The sequence below is a fragment of the Telmatherina bonti genome (assembly GCF_933228915.1).
Source record: "Telmatherina bonti genome assembly, chromosome: 18".
In the NCBI taxonomy this organism is placed as follows: domain Eukaryota; kingdom Metazoa; phylum Chordata; class Actinopteri; order Atheriniformes; family Telmatherinidae; genus Telmatherina; species Telmatherina bonti.
In genome coordinates, this window is record NC_136616.1 from 26,090,403 (window position 1) to 26,113,957 (window position 23,555).

General features: G+C 39.4%; 1 protein-coding gene across 1 annotated transcript in view; it reads right to left on the minus strand.

The window, feature by feature from the left end:
- Positions 1 to 21,605, minus strand: part of slc8a4b (solute carrier family 8 member 4b) — a gene marked incomplete at both ends in the record, with an annotated part of 64,220 nt that extends 42,615 nt beyond the window's left edge. Inside the window, 10 exons of the mRNA XM_079257701.1 lie at positions 10,833 to 11,025; positions 11,856 to 12,047; positions 12,732 to 12,828; positions 14,774 to 14,926; positions 15,023 to 15,133; positions 17,402 to 17,812; positions 17,937 to 18,164; positions 18,258 to 18,410; positions 18,519 to 18,658; positions 21,428 to 21,605. Of these exons, the coding sequence (XP_079113827.1) occupies positions 10,833 to 11,025; positions 11,856 to 12,047; positions 12,732 to 12,828; positions 14,774 to 14,926; positions 15,023 to 15,133; positions 17,402 to 17,812; positions 17,937 to 18,164; positions 18,258 to 18,410; positions 18,519 to 18,658; positions 21,428 to 21,605 (1,856 nt within the window). The remainder of the gene's footprint in view (positions 1 to 10,832; positions 11,026 to 11,855; positions 12,048 to 12,731; positions 12,829 to 14,773; positions 14,927 to 15,022; positions 15,134 to 17,401; positions 17,813 to 17,936; positions 18,165 to 18,257; positions 18,411 to 18,518; positions 18,659 to 21,427) is intronic.
- Positions 21,606 to 23,555: the final 1,950 nt, after the last annotated feature.

Consider the following 23,555-nt stretch of genomic DNA (forward strand, 5'->3'; position numbering starts at 1 on the left):
ACTCCTGTCCTCGAGGACTGGTATCCGGCAGGTTTTTGTGGTTTCTCTCTACCAACACACCTGATTCAAATCACATGGATCCAGCAGCTTCTTATCAACCTGTTTATTAATTTCGGCCAGCTGTGTTGGAGCATGGAGACAACAAAAACCTGCAGGATGCCGTCCCTCGAGGACTGGAGTTTGACACCTGTGGTTTTGACTGAAAGATCAGCGGTACAGCAGCACCAACTCTCCAACTAGTTTGTAGCACAGAAAGGTGAGACCCACTCACAGAGCTGGAGCTCACTGGGAATCACCCTGTCTCTCTTCACTGGAGAATGGTGCTGAGACCCTGAGAAACACTTGTAGAAGCCATCCTGAGACTGACTGCTACAACAATGTGTTAAAAAAAAAGTTGTCCAAAACGAGGTGCATGCTATTTGTCTGTCGCTAAACTTTTCTATTTCTGGACAAGATGGGGAAAATAATAGTATGAATCACAACAACAACCATAACATAAAAAACAGAAAAACATAACTGTTGTTATTGGTGAGTCAACCCACAGGACAATGCAGTGACGGCACCAGCATGCAAATTACTGAATGTGACTCCAAAAAACAAGGAATAAATACAGTTTTCCGTGATGAGTGTGATCATGCAAATGTGACCCATTTACTCCTGGAAAAAAAATTATGTGACTCCGTTGTTGCTTTGGAAGCGGCGGAAATCAAACCTGTTTCTAGCTGAATGGGCCAACCCTGAACCAGCACGGCATCTCCTGAAACTGAGACCAACTGAGATGCACAAAGAAAAACAAGTGATGTAAAATAAAACAACAATTAATGCTAACCAAAGATAAAAAATTAAAAACCAAACACCATGACACAATGTCAGGATCCAACCGTTTTTCTATTCCTCTTTCTGATGTCTGATCAGCTTCTAACTATTATACAATACTGATCAATACACCCATCTATCTGTTGTAATAGGACAATATAAATACTGATGTTCTGAGGGAACAAAACCTTTTTAACCCTAATAATTACGCTTAACATGTTGGTGACATTACACTGAATTCTTTTTGACTGGATTAGTTGCTTCACAGCAGGAAGATGTGGAGGGGGTTCAAACAGTGGCCTTTGCATGTTCTCCCTATGTATGCACTGTTTATCTGGGTACACTGGTTTCCTTCCACCATCCAAAAACTTACATGTTAAATTAACTGATTACTCTAAATTTTTGTCAGGAATGATTGTAAAAGGTTGTCTGTCTGTGGACCAATGACCTGGCCAGGATGTACCCTGCCTTCTAATACCTGGGATAGGCTCCAGCCCACCACAACTTTAAATTGGACTAAGCGGTATAGAAAATGAATGATTTAATGCTTCTGTGCCATATTGCTTATTTTGTAAATGCAAAGATAATAGCAAAAATAAAAAAAACACAGTATAACACATCATAACACTGACACTGACTTCATTGTGTTGAATTTAGCAGGAAAATACAGTGACTTCTTGAAGTGGCCATTTAACACACGGCCTTCAGAACTCATTGTGACTTTCTAAGTCATACAAAAAGCATTCACTAAATACAACAAAATGTGCAGGAATCTGAATAAATATTAGTGGCTCAAGGTCAGTTCTCCAGGCCAGAACTTATGTCATTTGTCTTATTATCAGTTTAGTTTCAGTAACATCTATTTTTATTCACCTTTTCTGTCTATTTTGTCTTTTTACAAGTTTTTACAAGCTGGTACATTCTACATATGTGCACACTGTTTTGGAAACTTTTTTTTTTCATTCGCTTACTGTAAAATAATGAACTTTTGTTGTACTTGATGCACACTAAGCATAACTTCCTTCCTACAACTTGAAATCTTAATACGTCTGAATGTCCTGTTCAGTCCACTTCAAGGAAATTTATTTAACTTCCCAAACCCAGTGGTTGATGCCACAGTCTCTATGTTTACCTTTGACAGACAGGCTAAGTTTACAGACATGTCACCGTAATTCAAAGCTCTTTATTCAAGCAAAATACACAGAGAATAAGAGAAGCCTGTTTTTGGTGGTGTCTTCTAAATCTAAATCTGCTGCCTTCATCCCTGGTGACAACGGGGGACAAAGTGAATGGTCAATGATTTTTTGGGAATACATCACCAAGTATCATCACTTAAGCATCAGAGTGACAGAGCTTGCTTTGGATTGCATCTAAATACACACATACACAACCAGGGCTGGGCAGCAACTGAACAGGCGCTAGCACAGTCTGGTGGCGACACCTGTTTCAAATTTATAATGAGCAGCCAGGGGAGAGGACCACACACACACACACACACACACACACACACACACACACACACACACACACACACACACACACACACACACACACACAGTAGCAGACACACTCATTCGCACAGTTGTCTGGTTCTTGGCTGAGAGTCTGAACCGTGTTGCAGGTCAGATGATGGCTAAGAATAAACGGGCCCTGCTGAGAGTATCTCTCTGTCTCACGACCACATAGTTCACTTCGCCTTTTACCTCTGCACACACACACGTGCCCTCTGATCAACACAAAACGGGCAGAAAAGGCATATTCAGAGCTGCAGACGGAAATCCGAGACATTTATAGGCCCCACTGGGGAAGAGGAGAGGAATAGATAAAAGAGGCACTAATTGGCTGAACACAGAGAGAATTAATTAATTCCTGATGCACATAGCGGGACCAGAAAGTGAATAAATACAGATAGAAAGGGATTTATACCTTACATGTATGTGAATTTATACAGATCGACTCTTAATAAATAGTACAGAATTGTATCTATCTCTACTAATATGACCATGCTCAGTTCAGTCTTGTACCATCCCATCCCATACAACCCCATCTCATCCCATTAAAATGCACTATAAAACAGTCACAACTGAGACAAAGCACTTCACATAACTGAATACTAAAACCAATAAGAAGCTATAAAAAATCAGAAAAAAGAAAAACTATCATATGTTTGTATAAACATGTTGTTAAGAGCAACTAAAATCCAAATAATGAGACCAATGCAAACAAATAAGATCACATAAAGGAATTAAATCTTGCTGAGATTGAAAGCAAAAGAATAAAAATGTGTTTAAAAGTGAACAGCGTTCCTTCAGGTCCTCAGGAGCAGCAGGTCAGATGACCTCAGGGACTGAGAAGGTGAATAGAGATGAAGAAGGTAAGGCGGGACAAGACAAATTAAACATTTAAAAACTGACTAAAGAAGTAATCATAATGAAGCCGAACCTGTCATATTTGATAGTTCTGAGACATTTTGCATCACTTCATGATAAAAACTTTGCTCAAAATCCTGTTAATCACAATCTGATGCTGGTCTTCTTCCCTCTAACACAGGGGTGTCCAAAGTCGGTCCTCGAGGGCCGCTGTCCTGCAGGTTTCACATGTATTCCTGTTCCAACACATCTAGCTTCCACTAAATGGATCAAACAACCAATGACGTGCACAACTGATTAAGCTCTACTCCTAATTAATTTGAATCAGGTGTGTCTGAGCAGGGATACATAGAAAACCTGCAGGATTCTGGCCCTCGAGGACCGGAGCTGGACACCTCTGCTCTAACAGATACAGGGAAGCAGAAGATTTCACTATTATAATGTTGACATATCACATACTAATATATGGGAAATATCTCATATAACTTAATGCTGGCCCTTTAACAAAATGTCAAAGGGTCAAAAAAAGACCTCATACTCAAATATTTGGACTTTTCTTAACATTTTTTTCTTTTATCAGGCTTTAAAGGGTTAAAAACGAGCTCTAACAGCACAGGCCGGGTCAAGAGTGATGTACTCTAATTTACAGGTTCCAGTTAACAGCCATGCAGTGAGCAATGATAACCAGCGACAGACTCAAGAATAAGGACTGACTTTAACATAAAGACCATTACAATAATCCAAACAGGATTAAATAAAATGGATCACTGTTTGTAAGTGCCACCTTGTACTGCAATGCCATTCAACTTGTGGTTGCGTGGAACATTTGGGGAAACTACATACGACATGAGTCATGTCTTTTGACATGTGGTGCTGAGCAGTTCTCATGGCTGTTCGCGACTGTCATATTTCTAAATGCACACCACCTTTGCACGGTAGGAGTTCATGACACCATAAGGGTCGAGCTCCTTCCTCTTTCCTCTGAGACGTACAGCAGTAGGACGTTATGGCAACTTATATTTAATGAATTATGTAAAAATTTCCCCCTGTCAACACATAAAGAAGACAGCTACCTCATCTTCCCTGAGCTTCCTGTGATGGAAGCAAGGAAAACACATTTTCTTTCAGTGATTGATGTTGCTTTGTGTTATAGTCTATAATTAAATATGTGTGAAGTTGAGCTAAAGGAACTCATCCTTCTGTTTCATCTCTCCTCTTGTCAGTTCCGTTCCAGCGCCTTTAAGACTTTCTCCAAGAATTTCCAGCAGCACTTGCACCCTCCTTCTCACAGTTAACCCTCCACATACTTCCACTCTTTCCACAAAGAAGTCCTTCCAAAAAGCAGCATGGCTATGAAATGTTGAGAGATTAATGATGGACTGCTTATATTCATAAAGAGGTAAACAAAGCTATCACATAGACTGAATGAAAGCACGCTTTATGGAGCGCGGAGGGAGTGAACGGAGGTGTGGACGCTGAGTTATGTCTGGGTTGTGATCCAGCTTAACTGCTTTGGAAATTAGTCCCTTTTCTGTGAATCAAGAGCTAGACAGCAAAGGATGGATGGAGAGGATGAAATCAGGGAAGAAGAGAGGATAAAGAAGCGATGGAGAGAGATGAGGTGAGGAGAGCAGGTGGAGAGCGGAGGTAGAAGAGGGTGCCAAGTCGAGAGAGATGAAGGTGAGGAGGGTAAGATGGGAGAAAAATCTGGGAGTGTAAATAAGTAAAGGTGAAAGGCAGAGGGGTGGAAGATGCAAATGAAGAGGAGGTACAAGATCACAGGAAGGTGAGGATGAGAGTGAAGGTGAAGAAGGAAGATGGAAATGAGAAAAGTAACATGCACAGAAGAAAATCTATATATATACTGGGATGGAAAAAAAAAGCATGGGGAAGAAAGATGGAGAGAAAAAAAAAGCTAATTGAAGATTGATGAATGACATAAATGTAATGATGCAATGAGAGAAAATTGGTGGATGGGAGGAGGACCAACTAGTGCAACAGATGAAAGCTGGTTCACATCAGTGTGGAGGAGGAATTCTGACAAGAGGTTCAAAAGCACAATGATGAAAAGAGAGGAGAGGCACACAGAGAGGGACAGCAGGGAGCGAAGATGAAAAAAACTTACAGAACAGAGTGAATTAGTGGAGGAAGAAACAGAGAGGGTGAGATGAGAATAAAACAGAGATAAATAAACAGAGTCCAAGAGCTGGAGGGATATTGATAATGAGGGAACCTGTAAGCCATCGTAAACCCAAAGTCAAGTACTGATTGGACTGAAACAGATGTAAGAAGTGACTGAGAGGAGGTACAGCGGGTATCCGACTAATGATACAGTGAGCATTTCAAAGTATGAAAACAGAAAAAAAGAATGAAGAAAAATGCAGGAGAAATGGCTTATAAAGCACTTCTGAAAAAAAGGAGTGGTTCAAAAGACAGGAGGAATAGATCGATATACCACAGGGGTTTTCACTCCAGGCATGTCCCTCGCTCAGTTTGCTCACTCCCCTTTTACATGGAAACAGCAGATTATCGATCCATCTCCTCTTTTGCTCCTCATTCAGCTCTTCCAAAGCAACAGCTTCAAAACCTCTCAGCTTGTTTTTATGTTGCAGGATTTGATGCAAAACATCCATTTCTCTGTTCACCTCTGGCTGATTTTTAAAGAACAAGTCGACATGAAGCAGAAGGGAGAGGACAGAAGGTATTAAGCTCAAGATCAACACTGAATAGGCTCACATGACACCAAACCATTAGTACTGCCAGTGATGAAGCCTTGTTGGAGATAATATTGTCAGGGTTTTGTTTTTTATGGTTTGTGTATTTGTTCCTTTGTATGTTAGTTTGACCTTTAGTTTTTCCCTAGTGTTTTTGTGAAGCTGCCCATTTTGATTTTTTGAGCAAGTAAAGGATTATTTCCCTTTTTTTGGGGGGTCTGGTTACAGCAAACATGACAAATATGTTCATATTTTTGGTTCTTTCCTATCTGTGTAAGGTATTTGTGACTTTTAGCATTTAGCATATCAAACTGTGTTGCAGCTAAATTAGGATTCTCGTGCAGAATTTAATAAACTTCACAGCAGCGTTTTAAACAAGGTGCTGCATGTTCACCTTGCTTATAACGTCTGTGCTCTAATATTTGCTTTTTGGCACCAAATTTAAAGAAGAGCAGCCCTGGAGGGAGTGCATCATCATTTTTTAGTCTTTTTTTAGCTTATCATGAGTTGCAGTAGATTATCTCCCTGCTTGTTATGAGTTATTTTTTCTCTCTGACAGCATGATGATTTAATGCAAACCAGTTTAAATAGCGACGGTTTCTCACATAGTTTTAGTTTCTTTGTAAGACACATGTACTCTTTCCCACATACTTGTCATGTTTAAATGCAACAAACTTTATGATATTAATTCTTTGTATTGTAACACAGGTGACATTATATGGTGGGAAGGGAGTAAACAAAAAAAAAAGCCTCTAGCACTTCATGCAAGGATCTGCATCCAAGTGGACAGTTCACTACCTTCTTCCTACGATGTCCTCTATTGTTTGATTTTGTGCTTGTGTTGTTCTCACTCATATGTAAGTTGCTTTGGATAAAAGTGTCTGCTAAATGACTGTAGAATAGAATAGAATAGAATAGAATAGAATAGAATAGAATAGAATAGAATAGAATAAATGGTAACTCTTCCATCTTCATCAGAAGTGCCACTATGTATACGTATGTATGACAGGTCACATGTCTTACACATAAAAAAAAAACAATAAACTAAGCATGATAACTTGTTACATGAACATTCATTTTTTACCTACGGTCTTAACTAAATACTTTTAGTGCTTATTAACCCTTAAAGGCTCATTAAAAAGAGAATGAAAAGACTGCTAACCCAGAAATATGAAGGCTACAATTAAGACCTGCACGCTCTCCAATCAAAATACTATCTCATCATAAAATTGTTTCATAAGAGGACATTCATTTGTGTCACAAACGTTTGCACAGATAAGAATGAACTAGTTAACATTTCCTGTAAACGGAATTTTAAACCTCAAACAAACATTGTCATTTCCTCCTGGTGTACTTTTACACTGCTGTTTTATTCATTTAACCACATGTTTTCTGTCCAGATATGAAACCTCAGACTGTGGAGTGGAAACTTCTGTTTCCACTCCACAGTCTGTTATTTCTGTTATTGCCAGTCTAGTTTCAGTGTCTTTGCTTGAGAATTGCTTGCCTGTTTTTCACTGAACAGATTAAGTTTTTCATGAACACACAGGCTTCGAAACCAGGAAAGACTTGATCTTATTTACTTTTTATTGTTTGAATTTGGTTTGAACTTTTTCATTACTTTCTTTCAGATGTGGCTGGGTGTTAAAATGCTTTATGAATAAATTGATGATGATCAGTGGTGTAGTGGTCCCCCAAGAAGTGGGTATACTCTTAATTTTTTTGCTCTTTTTCAAAAAACCGAAAAAAAAGGTAGCCCAAAAACGCCGTTTCAGGAAAAGTGACATGTAAGGCTATTTAGCTTTCCCAAAAAATCTGTCAGTATATTTGCTTATTGTCCCATAATTCCTACTCTTCGGTCTCAGGGAGGAAGAGTAGTGAAATGACTGGCCAATACTGGCACACAGACTAGTGAGAGACACGCTCATAGACATTTATACATATATTATATTATGTCTATGTTCAGACTAAAGTTAATGCAGCTGATGGCTAACTGCACCAGTGTAGCATGGTTAACCTTAGCTGAGCTGCTGGGTGATGTAGGTACATGTGTTGTTGTAATGTGATGTTAGTAATTGTAAAAGCAGCATCACTGGGGGTTTAGAAGTGGGTAAACTCAATGCTGACTGAAAAAAAACTTCTCGTTTCTTCTCCTTTCTCTTTCTGTCTTTCGTCTGTCCTCTCTGGTCCAGCAGTACAAACTCTACAATTCAAACAACAATACAAAATAAACATAGAAATAAAATAAAAATTCAGAAAGTCAAGGGGATCATTATATCTATAAAGCTTCCCTTGGCAGAGAAAATTTGCTCAGCAGAACACAGCACCCAGACCATCATTCTGCTTGCCTAAATGCTGGACAAGACAAAAAAAAAAAAAAAAAAGAAAAAGAAGTGGCTATACTCCGTATACCCTGGACCACACCACTGATGATGACGATTGTGTCGCAAATACATATAAAATGGACAAAAACATACAATTTTATTGTGTTCTATATCATAAAAGTATAATTTACAGTGTATCACTTGATGACCATAAAGTAAACCTGTTACTTTAGGAGAACGGTCTTGTCTCATCAACACCTCCGATCATCCATCCATCTTTAACTAATTCATCATCCTCAACCTGCCACACCCATTCACCTTATCCTTCTTCCTTCCCTCATCCACCCATCCTTCCCTTCTACCCTTCCTCGTAAATTTAGTTATCCTCCCTTGCTCTCCTGTATGCATTTATCCAGTTTCACATGCTCCTGTCTACATTATCTATTCTTTCATCATCCTTTTCAGCTCTCATTCTTTATTTTACCACCCCCCTTTATATAATTAATTTGTTTCATGTTGGTTCCAGATACCATCTGAAGGAGTCCTACATTGCCTTGAGTCACATGACATTATGACACATGACCCTTTTTTCCACTACTACCTACTAAGCTCTACCTTATTTCAGCTGAAATCGCACTACCTGGTTTGGACTGTTTCCATTACAACTGAGGTGCCCTCATTGTGGGCGCCGTCGTTGTAGTAATGCGGCTCATACGAGTATTATGAAATCATTTGTTTGTGACACACATGGCACAATAATGGAGGACATCAATGTTGTTTTACCTGCTGCTTGGTCTATGGCTTATAATCAGGAGAAGAGTCCATGAAAAGAAACAGAGAAGGCTGCTCGTCGAAAAGCCATCCAAGATCACACTCAAGACTCATCCTGTGACGTCAAATTCTGGCCAATAGTGGCCTGCAAACTGTGCATGTCACAGTTTCAACTTGACTCCACGCCAACAGAACTCCAAAAAGGTGCTAAAAATGTGTCTCCTCAACCCTGGAAGATCCTGACGGAAACAAACAAACCAGGAGGAGTGGCGTTGGCCTGGGCTGGTGGAAAAGGGCCAGAACCACCACACTGAGTTTCCTTCTCCCAGCTTTGAATCACGAGCCACTCCAGAAAAACCAGTCAGATAACTTTTAAACTCCACCATAACTGCATCCATACATTTAAATATCCATCCAGTAAACCTCTATCGTTGATACTCAGTCCTTGCTAGAGAAGCACACAGTAAAAGACTCAACAAAGTCATTTATCTGTCCCTGTAGGGATGTCCGTCACATTAGCCACAGCTGTTTGTTGATGCGGTTTGTAGATAATTATATTACACATATTTTTAGCATTGAGTGCTGCTTGTTAAACATGAATATATGTTTCCAAATCAAAAGTGAATGTGCTTCTCATACTCTTCATATGGATGGATCCACCTGTTAAGCTGGTTCCACATCCAGCAGAGAAACAGGTTCATTGCTGCTGGGTTTTTGTTCCAACACTCGACCCAAACAGTTTCTGGCTCTTAGCTCTTTAAAAACACTTTCATTTAAACTTAGAAACAGTTTTAGTTTTAATCAATCTGATCTGATGCCACCTCACTTGTATCTTCTGTGTAGCATCATTAAGTCCAAGTGCCATAAAGGAGAACTTTTTCCTGCTTTTCTTGCTCATTATATCTCTCATTCCTCACTGACCTCAGTGTTCACCAGCAGCAAGGGCTGCGTCACATAATTTCATTACACTCACACATATGCATGCACACACACACTCTTTACCCTTGTAGTGACAACCCTGTCTGGAGGTGGGCTTATTTCAGACAGAAAACTTTGTTGCAGTGTCTAGCCCAGTACACACATACTTACAGCTACAGTTTTGTAAGTTGTCATTTGAAATTGAAGCAGCTTTTTGGAAAATTTACATCAAGTTTGTTTGCATTGTCTAATTTACTGGTTATGAGAATAAATGAGGATGTGTAGCGCCTTCAGAGGGTGGTTCATAAATACATTCCTCAAGAATGATGCCAGTCTTAAAGAACAGTGCCACGCAATACACATCAAAACACAATAATTGCAATAATAATGCACAGAAATGAGGGTAAACTCCTATTTATTTGTAAACTACAACCTTTTAAATTAATCAGTGCCTTTAGAAAGGGAAATCCTTACTTATGTGTTTAAAAGTTAAATCAGTCCCTATGCACATTGATCCCACACACACTCCAGCAAACACACAAACACAGAGGGGTTGTTTTATGGATCCCATGAGGCGCTGAGGAAACTGCATTCCCAACCGCTTTATATATTGGTCAATTTAACACTGCTAGCATCAGCATATTAAAAATGCATGTACCAAGGACGCAAGGCAGTTCTGTGAATGTGTACGTGAACACACACAGACGTGCAGGTATTTAATGCAGACTCATCTACCTTGAAAAGGAGAATTATTACATTCTAATCTACTGCTCAACACTAGATTAGAAAATAAATAGGAGTCAGTCAAACAGAAAGAAAATATGAAAAGAGGAATGTGTGAGCCAAAGAAGTATCAAATATCACTTGAAGGAGTCAGTTTGCATAAAGCTGACAGACACTGAGGTGAAATATGTACTCACATAGTCTCATCATTCTGAAACTCCAGTTTTCCAGCAGCCAGTTCATAATCCTCCCCTCCTTTAGCGGTGCCGTCCACAGTTCGATAGGGAACGGCTACCAGGCCCCTCGCGCCTGATGTCCGGAGAACTTTCACCTCCATCACACCCACACTCTCGCTCACCCTCTGGCTGGCGCTCTCAAAGGTAAAAATGCCTGAGAAAAGATGAGCAACCCAAAAGGCAAGAAAGGCAGATGGTTAATAAACTCCTACGCTATCAGTAGCTTTTAACTCTCCAAGGTGTACAATGCAGTACATACAGATGGAAATAATTCCCACCCACACTCTAGATAAAAGATGATTACCATTCTGTATACATCCACTCATCCTCCCACACCCTCATTCTCTTTTGAGTCTGTCAAAGTTCTCCAACTAAATCTACGGTGACACAGCGAAGCCATGAACTTTCATTTCCCGCTAACTGCACATTATAATAGATATCCTGGGAGTGTATGCTGCAGCAAACCAGTACATACCTGAGTGTACCCATTTCTATCCAAATGGCAGCACTGTGTAAAAGTTTCTAGCTTCCTTTCAGTTGTTTGTATTTTGCGTGCTAAAAACCAGACTTTCTGTAAACCTTTGAAGTGGTCTTGAGCAATTGTTAAACAGGCTTCCTGGGGTTATTTTTTTTTAACCCTATTAATCCAAAAACCCCTGGCTGCAGCCTGGAGACTGGGGCGGGGCTTGATATTGGGTGGAGTTGGATGTCAAATGGGCATGGTTAGGGTTAGGGTTAGCAGTGGCCATTTAGAGGGAAGGAGAAACATGATCCAATCAAAATATTGAGGGGGCGGAGTTGGACATCCAGCCCCGTCCAATATCCAGCCCCGCCTCATTCTCCAATCAGCAGCCAAGACCCTATTTATATGGAAAACAATATTTCCATTTGTTTTTGTGACTTATAAGATCCTGAAATATGGTACAAACCATTTTAACATAAACAGTCAAAGTAGGCACCACAGTCTCTGGCACATTGTTTTACCTGCATGGTCATCATCGTAAATAGTCACTGTGGCTGTATGGTTGTCACCAAGCACAGCTTTTGGAGCAGTGCTGGCATCTGCTGGGGCCGTACCAATCTCAGGATAGCCAACCACACGAGGGCTACTAAGGTGTACATAGAAGTACTCGTCCTCCTCAAAGATGTCATCATCAATCACTCCAACTGTGATCTCTGGAAGAACAATGGACACGTAAAAATCTTGCTGGGAAAACAAAAGCCTCTAACCCCCCATACTAAAGAAAATTCACTTTCTAAAGGTTTTCTGACAGTCATATGTATCTTTACAGTCTGTGTATGAGGCCCAAAGAAGAGATGATTCTGTCACCTCTCTCACTTGCTCCACTTTTTAAGCAAACGTGTGCTCAAATGGTTAGTCTAAAATTTCCCTTTGTAACCTCAAGAAGGGAAATAACCACGCCCCTCATAGACGCCCCTTGGCTAGCCGAGCCTGCACTCCAAAATCACCAAGCAGACGCCACTGAAATCCTGGGGGCGTGGAAAGGGTGTGTACAAGCAACACGCATAAACATTTAAAGGTTCAGATACAGGCGGTTGTCAGTAGAAATCACAAGAGCAACTTCTGGAATGCTTGAAATTAAGGGCCAGGGTTGAATTTGGGGTAATACACTTTAAAAACAATGTTGTTGAACCTATGACAGCCATTTGAAGTTTTTAAAAAAAAAAGTATAATATAGGACCTTTAATCTTTCATTTTTAATCTAATTTAAATGCAATAGACTTTAAGTTCGGTTTGCCTTCAGCTCTACAAAAATGATCTTGGTTATTTGAGCACAAGTGAGTTGCATTGTTTATGAAAGCATTACCACAAAGCTTGCTGGCATCTATAGTTTTTACCTTTGAGGGTCTCTCCAGGCTTGAACAGCAGCGTTCCTTCAGCAAACTCATAATCAGAACCTGCATTAGCTGTACCATCCTCAGTGCGATAATCCACCTGGGGCAGATGGAAGAAGAGACATGAGAAGTGGAGTATAATGATGAGGGTGGATGTCAAAGACAATCAGAGAAGAAACCAAAAATGAAAAGGGCAGATTAGCACAAAAGGATAGCACAGAGGAGAAGAGACAGAAAGAGGAAGAGGAAGGCAAAGATGTGAAAAAGAGGCTATAGGGGAGATGTGGACAAAAGGTGAGAACAAGAAAAACAGCCTCATTAAACCAAACCCCCTGGTATGATATAGTTTGATAATAAGGACTTTGAAGCTAGCACAAGCAATTTTCCACATTTCTTCCTCTCCACTGCATATTCCTGTAGATTAACCCCCAAATCTCCTTTCAAATGCAGACAAAAGAAGAATAAAAATTATTAAAAAGGTTAAAAAAAAAAAAAATTGTGTCATGGTCATGACACAAATCATGGTGTCAGTATACTGTGGACAACCTCTCCTGCTGTATTTTTAGCTCCTGATTAAATCTCCAGGGCCTTAATTTATTTTTTAATGCATCCATCCAGCTTGCTGATATTTCTGGGACTGTCCTGGGGGTTGGTAATACTTAATATTTTCCAGACTTGTTGAGTGGGGATTTCATTCATTCTTCATGAAATATTAGAAAACATAATCATTTTTTTTCTTTTAAAGATTTAAGGAAGAGTTTTTATTCCCCCTATCAGGTTCTTTTTTTTTGTGCATGAAACCTGTGCTCATGCCTTAGCTTTAAGGCCGGCCTGTCATATTATAAACTGAATGTAATACCACTAGTGTGAATCAGAGATTGATTAATATTTTCACTTGTCCATATTCTTTAATTGAGTGAATAATACTTTAAATAGTTTCTAAGGAAACTTTCACTGTTGCAGTATGGATTATTTAGTGAAAATAACTTTAAAAGAGCAAAGTTTTTTAGCAGAAACAGAAGCAAGCCTGAAGCCTTCAGAGATCACCATAACACTGGATGCATCACATTTAGCATTAGCAGGTAACACAGGTGCATATGGATGGATAACTCACAGCTAGGAATTAAAAAACTCCTAGCCTTCAGATGTTTCTCAGTGACGTCCAGGATTATAGCAAACACTTAAGTCCCACCTCCTTTACCATTAACGTTCTGTCTGCAGTCTCTTTCTGCCTAAATATGCTGCAGCTATACCTCTGTAAAACATATAATACTGCATTCTATATATTGCCTCTGTGCCTCTTTTCATCATTCACTCTCCAGTGATTTACTCTTTCTCTGCCTTGCTTTCCATTTTACTTCTGCACTACATCTATAATATTTCCTCTTTAACTTGTCTAGATTTGGGGCCTCCATCATAGCATTACAAGAGCTTTAAATAGTTAAGTTACTCCAGCACATTACATCCTTTTTGTTAGCATAGCTACTTCCATTACAGATGTTAGCAAGAGCCAGAATTACCCACAGGCGTAAAAAGAAGCAAGTAATCCAAAACAATTTAATGTATGTAAAATACAAAAACATTTGATATTCTGGTATATCATAATTTAAATAACAGTGCTATAAATTTCCTTTGTAACAACACTTTGCAGATATCCACCACTGCCACAGACAGGAGAATCTCCAGCAGTATTATGGCAGCATTAAGACTGATACCAATGAGCCTTTGCAAGAGTACATTGTGTTTTTAGCCACAAACTAAACCTGAACCAGGAGAGGAAGATGGTCTCGCTTGTGCCTCCCAGCCTGCCTCTGTTCTTCTCTACCATCTCTCCCTCACACCATCATCCGATTAGAAAGGACGACACAGAAACTCAAAGCCACTGGAGGCGAAAATGTGTTAGGAAAAGGATCAGTGTTAGAGATGTGATTGGTGGTTTAATCTGTTTTCTGCTTTCACTTTTCTTTATATTTCTTGACTTACGCTCTCACGAACACACACTTTAATTTATAATCTGCTGTGTTTCTTTCATCTCAAAAACACACCTTGACAGTAACTCCGGGGTCTCCTCCATGTCTGGCAACGGTCAGCTTCAGAGAGCCACAGTTTTCAAAGCACTGGTACAATGAGGGTTCAAACTCCATCCTGACTGTGTAAGGATCGTCCTCCTGAGCCTGAGTCTCATTGCTGCTCACCACCTGAAAGTCAACACACACAGTCAGGCACAGTGTGACCTAACACCTTAAACACCTTAAAGCATCAGGTTAAACGTTGATGGGGGGGTTGCAGTTCACCTTGCGAGCCTGGTCGGCGGCATGTTTCTTGAGGATGTTGCCTGCTCCAATCATCATCCTGGTTGCTTGGATACGGTAGAATGCTCTGCTCTTTTGTTGCTGCATCAGGACCTAATAAGCCAAACCAATCGATTAATAAACTGATTCATGCTATGAATTTTATTTGCCGTGTTCAGATTAGTCTCACTTTTATAGAAGTTTTATTTTTGTAAGAGACATGAGTGAAATAGTAGTAAATACTTTCTTTAACTTCTTTATAATGTACCAAACTTAAGTTTCTGACAACACCACAAACTTTAGATTAATGATTGTCAATCTATAAGAAAGTATTTCAATAAAAGAGTATGGCTGAATAGTAATCCTAACGACCTACCAAATTGAAAATGAGCAAATTGGCTTCTGTAGCGGTGGAGATCATTAGATTAAATGTAGCCTCTTGGCTGAGAACAATCCAATTTATTTAAATCTAAGGAGAGCGAGACAGAAGTTTCACTGCAGAATATTAATAAAATCTGCAGATGCTTTGATGGAGGCAATCAGTAATTGTTTGATTTTGCAAACCAAGTTTGCCCAGCTCGATTTCCCTTTGCAACTTGCAATTTCTACATGGTCACAGGAACATTAATTTGCCTGCTGTTAGTCTACTGGTCAGGAGTCATTCTTATTAAGGTGCAAAGCTGAGAGAGCAGTCTGCTTTCTGCCTGCCAAGGTCAAGGTCTCTTTAGCAACACATCCTATGTTCTTCCTTCAACCTGAGACAAGCCCAAGGAAGCAGGGGAAAAGACAAAAAGGGAACTTTAAGTTATTGTTTCATTTATCAGCATTGATTTGCCAGACAATATGTTACCTGGAGAGGTAGCGGAATACGAATGATGCCTAAAGGCACCATCCAGTCTGAATATAAGTGAGTTTTTAGTAGATGAAAAAAGAAAATCTGACTATCATAGTTTGTTATGTCTGATAGAAACACCATATTTACTTCACAACAACAACAAAATCAAAAATAGGAGCCTTTCTGAAATGTTTTATCTTTAGTGGTTATCTTTAGTGGTTCTGGAAATGGCTGCATTACGGTGTGGAGGTAAGAACCTGAAGAAGGATCCTGGTTTGGACCTCTACCAAATCTTCTATCTGTGCATGTACAGCTACTCTCCAGAAGTTTTCAGTCTCAAAACATGCATGCTAGGGTTGTGTGTATTTCTAAGCTGGACTGTAAGTGAGAGATTATTATTTGTCTCTGTGTTGGCTCATTGCTGGGCTGTTGGCCAGTCCAGTGTGTCTGTTGATAGTATTGGGATAAACTCCAACTCCTCTGTGGCTCTTAGCTGGATTTAGCAGGTAGAGGAAATAGATGGATGGAAATTCTTGATGACCAAAGTGCTTTGCACAACATGATCCACCTATCACACAAGCTAAGAGCGTCATGGTGGATGATTGACATCGAGCAAATTGCGAGCTGCCTGTAGCTAAGAGCTAACCGAGCTAACTCAGAGATAACATGAGATAACCAGATAACGAAGGTAAGTGGGCTAAAGCTAAGTCTCCTTGTTAACTGGCTAAAAACCGCGGTTGTTCTACGTTCTTCTTACTTGAAGCGGGAGATTGGGTACCTGTCAATCAAAAAGGACACGCCCCTAAATGTGCCAAATTTCATGATTAAATTACTTTTAAATGGGAGAGTTAGAAAAAAATTCACTCACTCCACAGTTGTCATAAAGGTAAACCTGACCTATAAACCGAAAATGGATTTTTGAACCACGCTGCAGACATGTTTATTTCTGCCGTGAAGTTGGCCTTTTTAACATGGGAGTCTATGGGGATTCGCTCTTTTCTAAGTTTTATGCACTTCCGCATAGGCTTCACTTTTAACCGCTGGAGGTTGCTGCTTGGTCTCGATGATTGCTTTTTTCTAATTGGTGCAGTAGATTTTCTATAAAAGAAAATGGAAGTTTTGAAGATTTCTTGAATGCTGGTTGGATAAAAGTTAGCTTGAGCCAGCAGGCTCAACATTTTCATCAATGTTCCTTTGGGCTTTTTATTAATAGCATTTTTGACTAATTTACCTCCCTGTAAGGTCTGTACACACCTTCCTACAACACAACTAATTTCACCTTAAACACCTTGTTTTCATCTGAACATCTGGCAGCATTATCTCCTTCTCACTGTCACCGTCAGAGGAGAGAAAATATTTCTACGTTGAAATGTGTGACTGTTTTCCTGGAACAAAAGTGTTGGCAGCAAAGTTGAGAATCAGAGAAAATGAACTTTTCCCAGATCTTCACACTGTGTGATGCTGCTGATCCCTCACGTTGACCAAACCTGTTTTTGATTTAGTTTTAACTCATTTCACTAAAATTGTATCAACTTTGTGCCACTAACCTGATAATTAGCCATCTCAATCAGCTGCTCCATGTCTTTTTCTGGGTGCCTCTGTTTCAGCTCCTTCAGTGTCTTCGCCATGTCCCTCCTCGCCTCATCTTCCTCATCCTTTGCTCCTCCCTCCTCCATCAACCCCCCATCCATCCCGCTGTGGCAGTTGAGTGCCAACTGTCCGTCTAGCTCTAGCATGTCCATCTTGGTGAAGCCACCTGGACCCAGCGCGCCACCTCCTCCATCCATGCCACCAATCCCTCCATCAGTTCCTCCTTCTGTCTCGATGATGATGCCGCGACTTTTGTCGGCACGGTAACGCTTGCGGACATATTTGTAGAAGAGAAGTCGTCTGTCAGCCACCCAGGCTTGGACCACACAGAGGGGGAAGCAGAGGAATGTCAACACCGCCTCCCATACCTGTAAGAGTGAAGAGATCACACTTTTACCCCGCCTTCTTTTTTCATTTCTTCTTCTTCTTTGTTTCTTTTTCTCTCCGAACTTCCCTCCACTGAAAGCTCATTTAGCTCATGTGTTTCCTCACCTCCACCTCTCCAGGAGAAATGACACTAAGAATCAGAAAAAGCCAAATGTAGGCGAAGATGCTCCAAGCTGCCGTGACGAAAAATACCCGAAGGTGTTTGATTTTCCGTGTCTCTCCATCAGGAACCACATACACACACAGGGCGATGATGATAAACATGTTGAAAGCAGCGCTGCCCACGATGGTGCTGGGACCAAGCGCACCAGCCTCAAAACCGTGACCGCACACCTGCAGGTGGGATCAAAACCTGATTATTATGTCCCCATCTATCTTTATATTGGTCCATCTAGTGTGTAGCCAGCTAGTTTATGTTGTACCAACCTCAATAACTGACAGCAGTATCTCCGGGGCACTGGAACCCAAAGCCATAAGTGTGAGATTAGAGACGGTCTCATTCCAGATTCTGACCGTGGTCGTGGTGGTCTCGCCATTGGACTTTTTTATGGTAATCTCCTTCTCCTGGGATGTTATAACCTGCAGGGAAGCAAAAACACAAAAAAAAAATATATAAAAGGTTGTTTGACTGAATGATATCACAGGAAAACATGAAACCACAAGTTAAGTGTTTATTAATTGCCGTACCTCAATAGAAGACATGAACCTGTCCGCTATAATGCTCATGCCCAGGAACATGTATATGAGTGCCACAAAGTAGACAATGGCCCGTGCAACCTTGTCCCCTACGGAGGGGTTTTGGGGGTTCCACACGGGCAGCACAACTCCTGAAATTAAAACATGAGAAAAGTTTTTCCCTTAAAAGGCTCACAACAGCTGCATCTGGTTACAGCTTTTATACAGCCTGAAATAAACTCAGTGGCACAACAATCTGAATAGGCATTAATGGTGGTAACATTTTCCATATGGCTCCATTTGTCCTGATAAAACTCACTGAAGTAATAAAATCTACTGAAATGAATGAGATTAAGGTCAGTAATTTGGCACAATCAGCCCAAAACTCAGCATGTTTCTGCTCATTAGCCAATAACACTGAGTCACCTTGTTATATGATCTGCTAGATGTGTGGGGGTGTCCATTGGCATGTGGAAAATATGAGGTGTCAAAGTTGAAAAATGAGAGTAATTCTGTAATTTGTTTTAAAATCAAAAAGCTTATTCTTACAAAAGTGTTATTGAGACTTTGATTCAGCAGTTTAAGGCCATAGTTGTCAGCAAATTGTTCTTATCTTCAGTAGCACACTCAAATGTTCCCAATGAAGCAATGTATTTGTTTTTAGTCACCTGATCTATAACCACCAATTTTTTTCCTTTCTCCTGACAACAACTTGGTATTTCTGTCTCTTCCAGCAGACGAGCTTAGGAAACAGCCAATGTCTAAAGATGTGCTGCACTGCTTTACCCAACAGAGAATGGTTTTACTGCAGAGGAAAATAAAAGCTCAAAGTAAACTTTGATCCCTGAATTATTGCATTTCCATTATTATGTAATAGTCACACCTGTTATTTGCAGAGCTCCCAGTCAAAACAGGCCATGCAAAACTGGTCTGCAAAATATACCACAATGGATACTACACTGAAATACGGTGAAAATGAAAGGTGCTTTCTGGGTTCAGTTATACAAGTTTGTGGATGTACATAATGGCAACCAAGGGTATAACTGAAGATTATTGGTTTCCTGTTATTGAGTCTAAATGCTAAAGTGACATTAATGTTACAGATACCTTTAGCACAAGCAGTTTTACCCACGAGCTGTAAAAAATAAAGCAAAAAAAACTTAACATAAAGTGTCCTTTATGTATCTCCACTCCTTGAAAAATCTATTTCTTCACCAATATCTAGATGCAGACACAGCTATCAAGATCACAAATCTTGATAACGACTGCAACCTTTCTTCAGGCGAGTAATGTGACGCCAGTTACGTGCATATTGTCTGCACTCCTGCGTGTACAGTTTTCATCTGCACAATGTGTGTAGACCTTCTCACAAAATGGCGGGAGAGGGGTCATATTTTTGGGTAAGATAGCAAATAGCAATGTTTGCAAAAGCATTGTATGGAATTAAAAGTGGCATTTGTACACAACCAAATTATGTTATTTTAAACTGCTATGTTAGATTTTTTTTGTGTGTGTTAAGACTTTATTTTAATATGCAGAAATATTTTTTTATTATATAAATCACTTTGTGTTTCTGGTTGTATGAAAAGTGCAATAAAAATAAAGTTTGATTTGATTACAAAAAGTGTTAAACTATAGCCGCTGGATGTGTTTTTCTTCATTGTGTGAAATTGTCACCAAAATAATTGTATTTTTCTTTTAATTAATCATGTTTTTCAGAGTATTGTTATTTTCAAACTTAAATGTTTGGCTACTTAATACCAATCCACAGTTCCTCCTGTTCATGACAAAAATAGTAAGAAAAGTCTATTTATATATGAGGTTTTATTTGGCCCTTAAACAAAATATAATTAAAAAAATACTTTTTAATTATAACCATGTGATGTGAAAATTATCATAGATATGCTCCTTGTATGAATTAGGGCACAGAAGACAAGTATCAAATTGTGTTCAAAAATATTTTGTGCAAAGTTGTACCATGAAGGGATGCAAAAAGTCTCAGAAACTACGTTTTAAATATGATATGTTTAACTTAATAAGGTTAGGTAACAGTTCAGGCAGAGTTTAGTACCTTTGTGTTTGCCTTTTTCATAAAAATAGTAAGCAAGCATAGTAAGCAAGTAGCAAGGCTGTATACATCAAAAGTGCATTTGATTTACAGAAAAGAGTCTTCTGTGCATTTACAATAGAAAATTATATGTATGGACAAGTGAGCATAGTCGCAATAAACTGGAAAAATGCACAACAGGATGCATAGACAGCACTGTCAAAAGGCCAGTGTGCAGGCCTGCACTGCAGTCCAAACAGACCAAAATGAGTCAACACTGTGTCGCTAGACATGAAAGGACAATCCAGAGGTCATATGTCCGCGCCCCACTCTCATCTTTGTTTCTGTGTTATGTCGCTGTTCTATAAATCCTTGATGAATGATGCAACCCAGACAATGAGAGCTTAGCTATTGAACCTGCAGGATAGGAATAATGAGAGAAATATACTATAATAGTGCAGTCTTTAAAGGGTCTTTTGTGACCCTTTAAAACATAATTATAATCCTTAGATGTGACGATTCAACCAAAGAGGAAACTTCTCATTGAATAAGTCACTTTAAAAACAAATAAAATGAGATTATTTGAAATTTAGAGAAAGGTGATGTTAATATGATCTGAATCTATATCAACAGTGATATCTAAAAATAATCATGTAGTCGTTTTATTGGATTAGGGTTACGGTTAAAGGCAAGGGTATTGCTGGTATACTGGTATTACATAGCTGGTATAAAGTCAACCAACTAGAGGCTTAACGCTTTCATCTACTTAACCCTGCCACTAAGCTGGACTCCCTGAAGGGTTTCGACTCGATGTAATCATGTTAATCCCTCCCACCTGCACTAAACTGTTTTCACACAGATCACACACACTCACCTTCCTGACAGGGGTCTCCACTAGCTGAACAGTTTTTCTCTGAAGACCCTGCATGGACTGATGAAGGGTATGACAGCAGCGTAAAGAAGGACAGGAGGAGGAGAAATGAGGAGGAGAGGCGGGATGAGTGGAGGGAGGTAAAGGAGGATGGAGGTGAAGACATGGCTGCAGGAGCCATTTTCACTGATGCAGCTGGGCCTTTACTGGACTCCACTGAGTTCTACTGGGTCAACTCGGTGTGGGCTGACTCCCAAAACCTGCAAGGACAGAGAGAGAATGGGGAAGAGATTATTTCACCTTTCTAAAGCTTAACACATTTTCACATGAACTCTTAATTTAACTAATAAAATAACCCTCAGATGAATTTCTTCCAGCATTACGTGTGTTTACTTCAGGCTGAAAATGGTGCAACTTCAAGCGAATATAGAGGAAAGAAGCATTTAAGCACCACTCAGTGAAAACCCTTTATCTATGACCAACATTTGCAAGACTCAGTTTTTTATGGTAATGGTAAATGGACTGCAATCACGCAGCTCACACTGGCACTTCAATCAAACATAGGAATGTAATTTCTATGTTTATAATTTTGCCAAATGATGCTTCAACAAGCAGACGAGAGTAGCTGAGGGTTAGTCAGCTCATATTGCCTCCAAAGCCGCAGCCTTCCTTCTCAAACTGCAGCACAAACAACAACTTTCTAAACCAAGATGAAATACTGAAGCAAAAGCAACAACAGAAGTTCATTTTGAAGTCGACTGACATCCTGTATATATGGTGGTGTACTTGTAGCCAGTAACTCTGATGAAGGTAAAACTCAAAGTTTGACCTTTTAATAGATGAGGTCAGTCTGAGCTGCCATAAGCTCAGATAAAAATATATCAGTAGCTGTGTTTTTTTAACAATACGAACCATTTTAATAGGCTAGATCACCAGACAGACAACCAGGAGATGTTTATGTATACGTTACAATTACGTAGTGTAATAATGTTATATTAAATAAGAGTTAAGCTTAAATTGCACAGTAACTTTTAAGTGATCTTGCTTTTAATTAATTTAATTTTATTGTGGTTTTTGATATTTTTTTGTTAACACCATCTGTAATCCTTTTAATGTTTTAAGTAAAGCACTTTGAGTTGAAGGTGCTATACCAATAAACTTGCCTTGCCTTAGATCTATGCATCATTCATGAAAGTCTTTATGTCTTGCTTTTCTTCTGGATGACAAAAAAGAAGCATAATAAGGTTAGTGTGAGTTCTATAAAACTTCCCATTCAGCTAAGAGTTCAGAACAATACAATTTAAATCTACACACACACCTGATTTGTTCATAGGGCTCTATGGTGGTACCAATTCATGAATCTAATTTTCAACCAGTCAGCATTAAAATGCATTCAAACTGAAAAAAAAAGGTTTAAAAAAATGTGACAGATCAGATTTCAACTGGAACAAAACATAAAAAGCTCTTCTACATGAGCCAGGACATCATCAGTAGGTAAAGGCTTGCTAAAACCAAAGTTATGTAAGAAACTCCTTCGGTTGTAATACATTTTTATTATTGGGAGACCAGTTGACTTTGATGACCAAAATTTCACTCTGTTTATATTTATTTTCTTTTGTTTTCATGGTAAAATCTTTTGAAAATGGTTCTGTTTAAATTGGTGTGAATAATAGCTAGTTTGCCAGACAGGACCAAGGCTGAGACGCCGGAGCAAATGGATCATATGATCGTGCACAATATGAAAAGTCCCCTCAGCGCTTGAATTTTTTTTTTTTTGCTTTTTTGTTTGTTTTTTATATTTAACTCCAAACACAACCATTCCAAATGTTATTCAATGCTAAAAAAAAAAAAAAAAAAAAAAAAAAAAACACTTTTAGAGAGAAAGTAATGAAGAAGAAGTCAGATATTGCCCTGGAGAGGAGATGGCTGCATCGAATCAGAGCAGAATAAATACAGAAAAGCTCCAGTTTCACATGAATATTCTAAAAGATTTGCCAACAGGTTTGCCTTGCAGACTTGGTAATGTAAAGATGCGTTGGTGTATTTGAGTCTGATCTCAACCCACATTTCACATATTGCCATATATTATAGACCCCTTGGCATCAGACAGTCATGATCTAAGTAGTTGTTT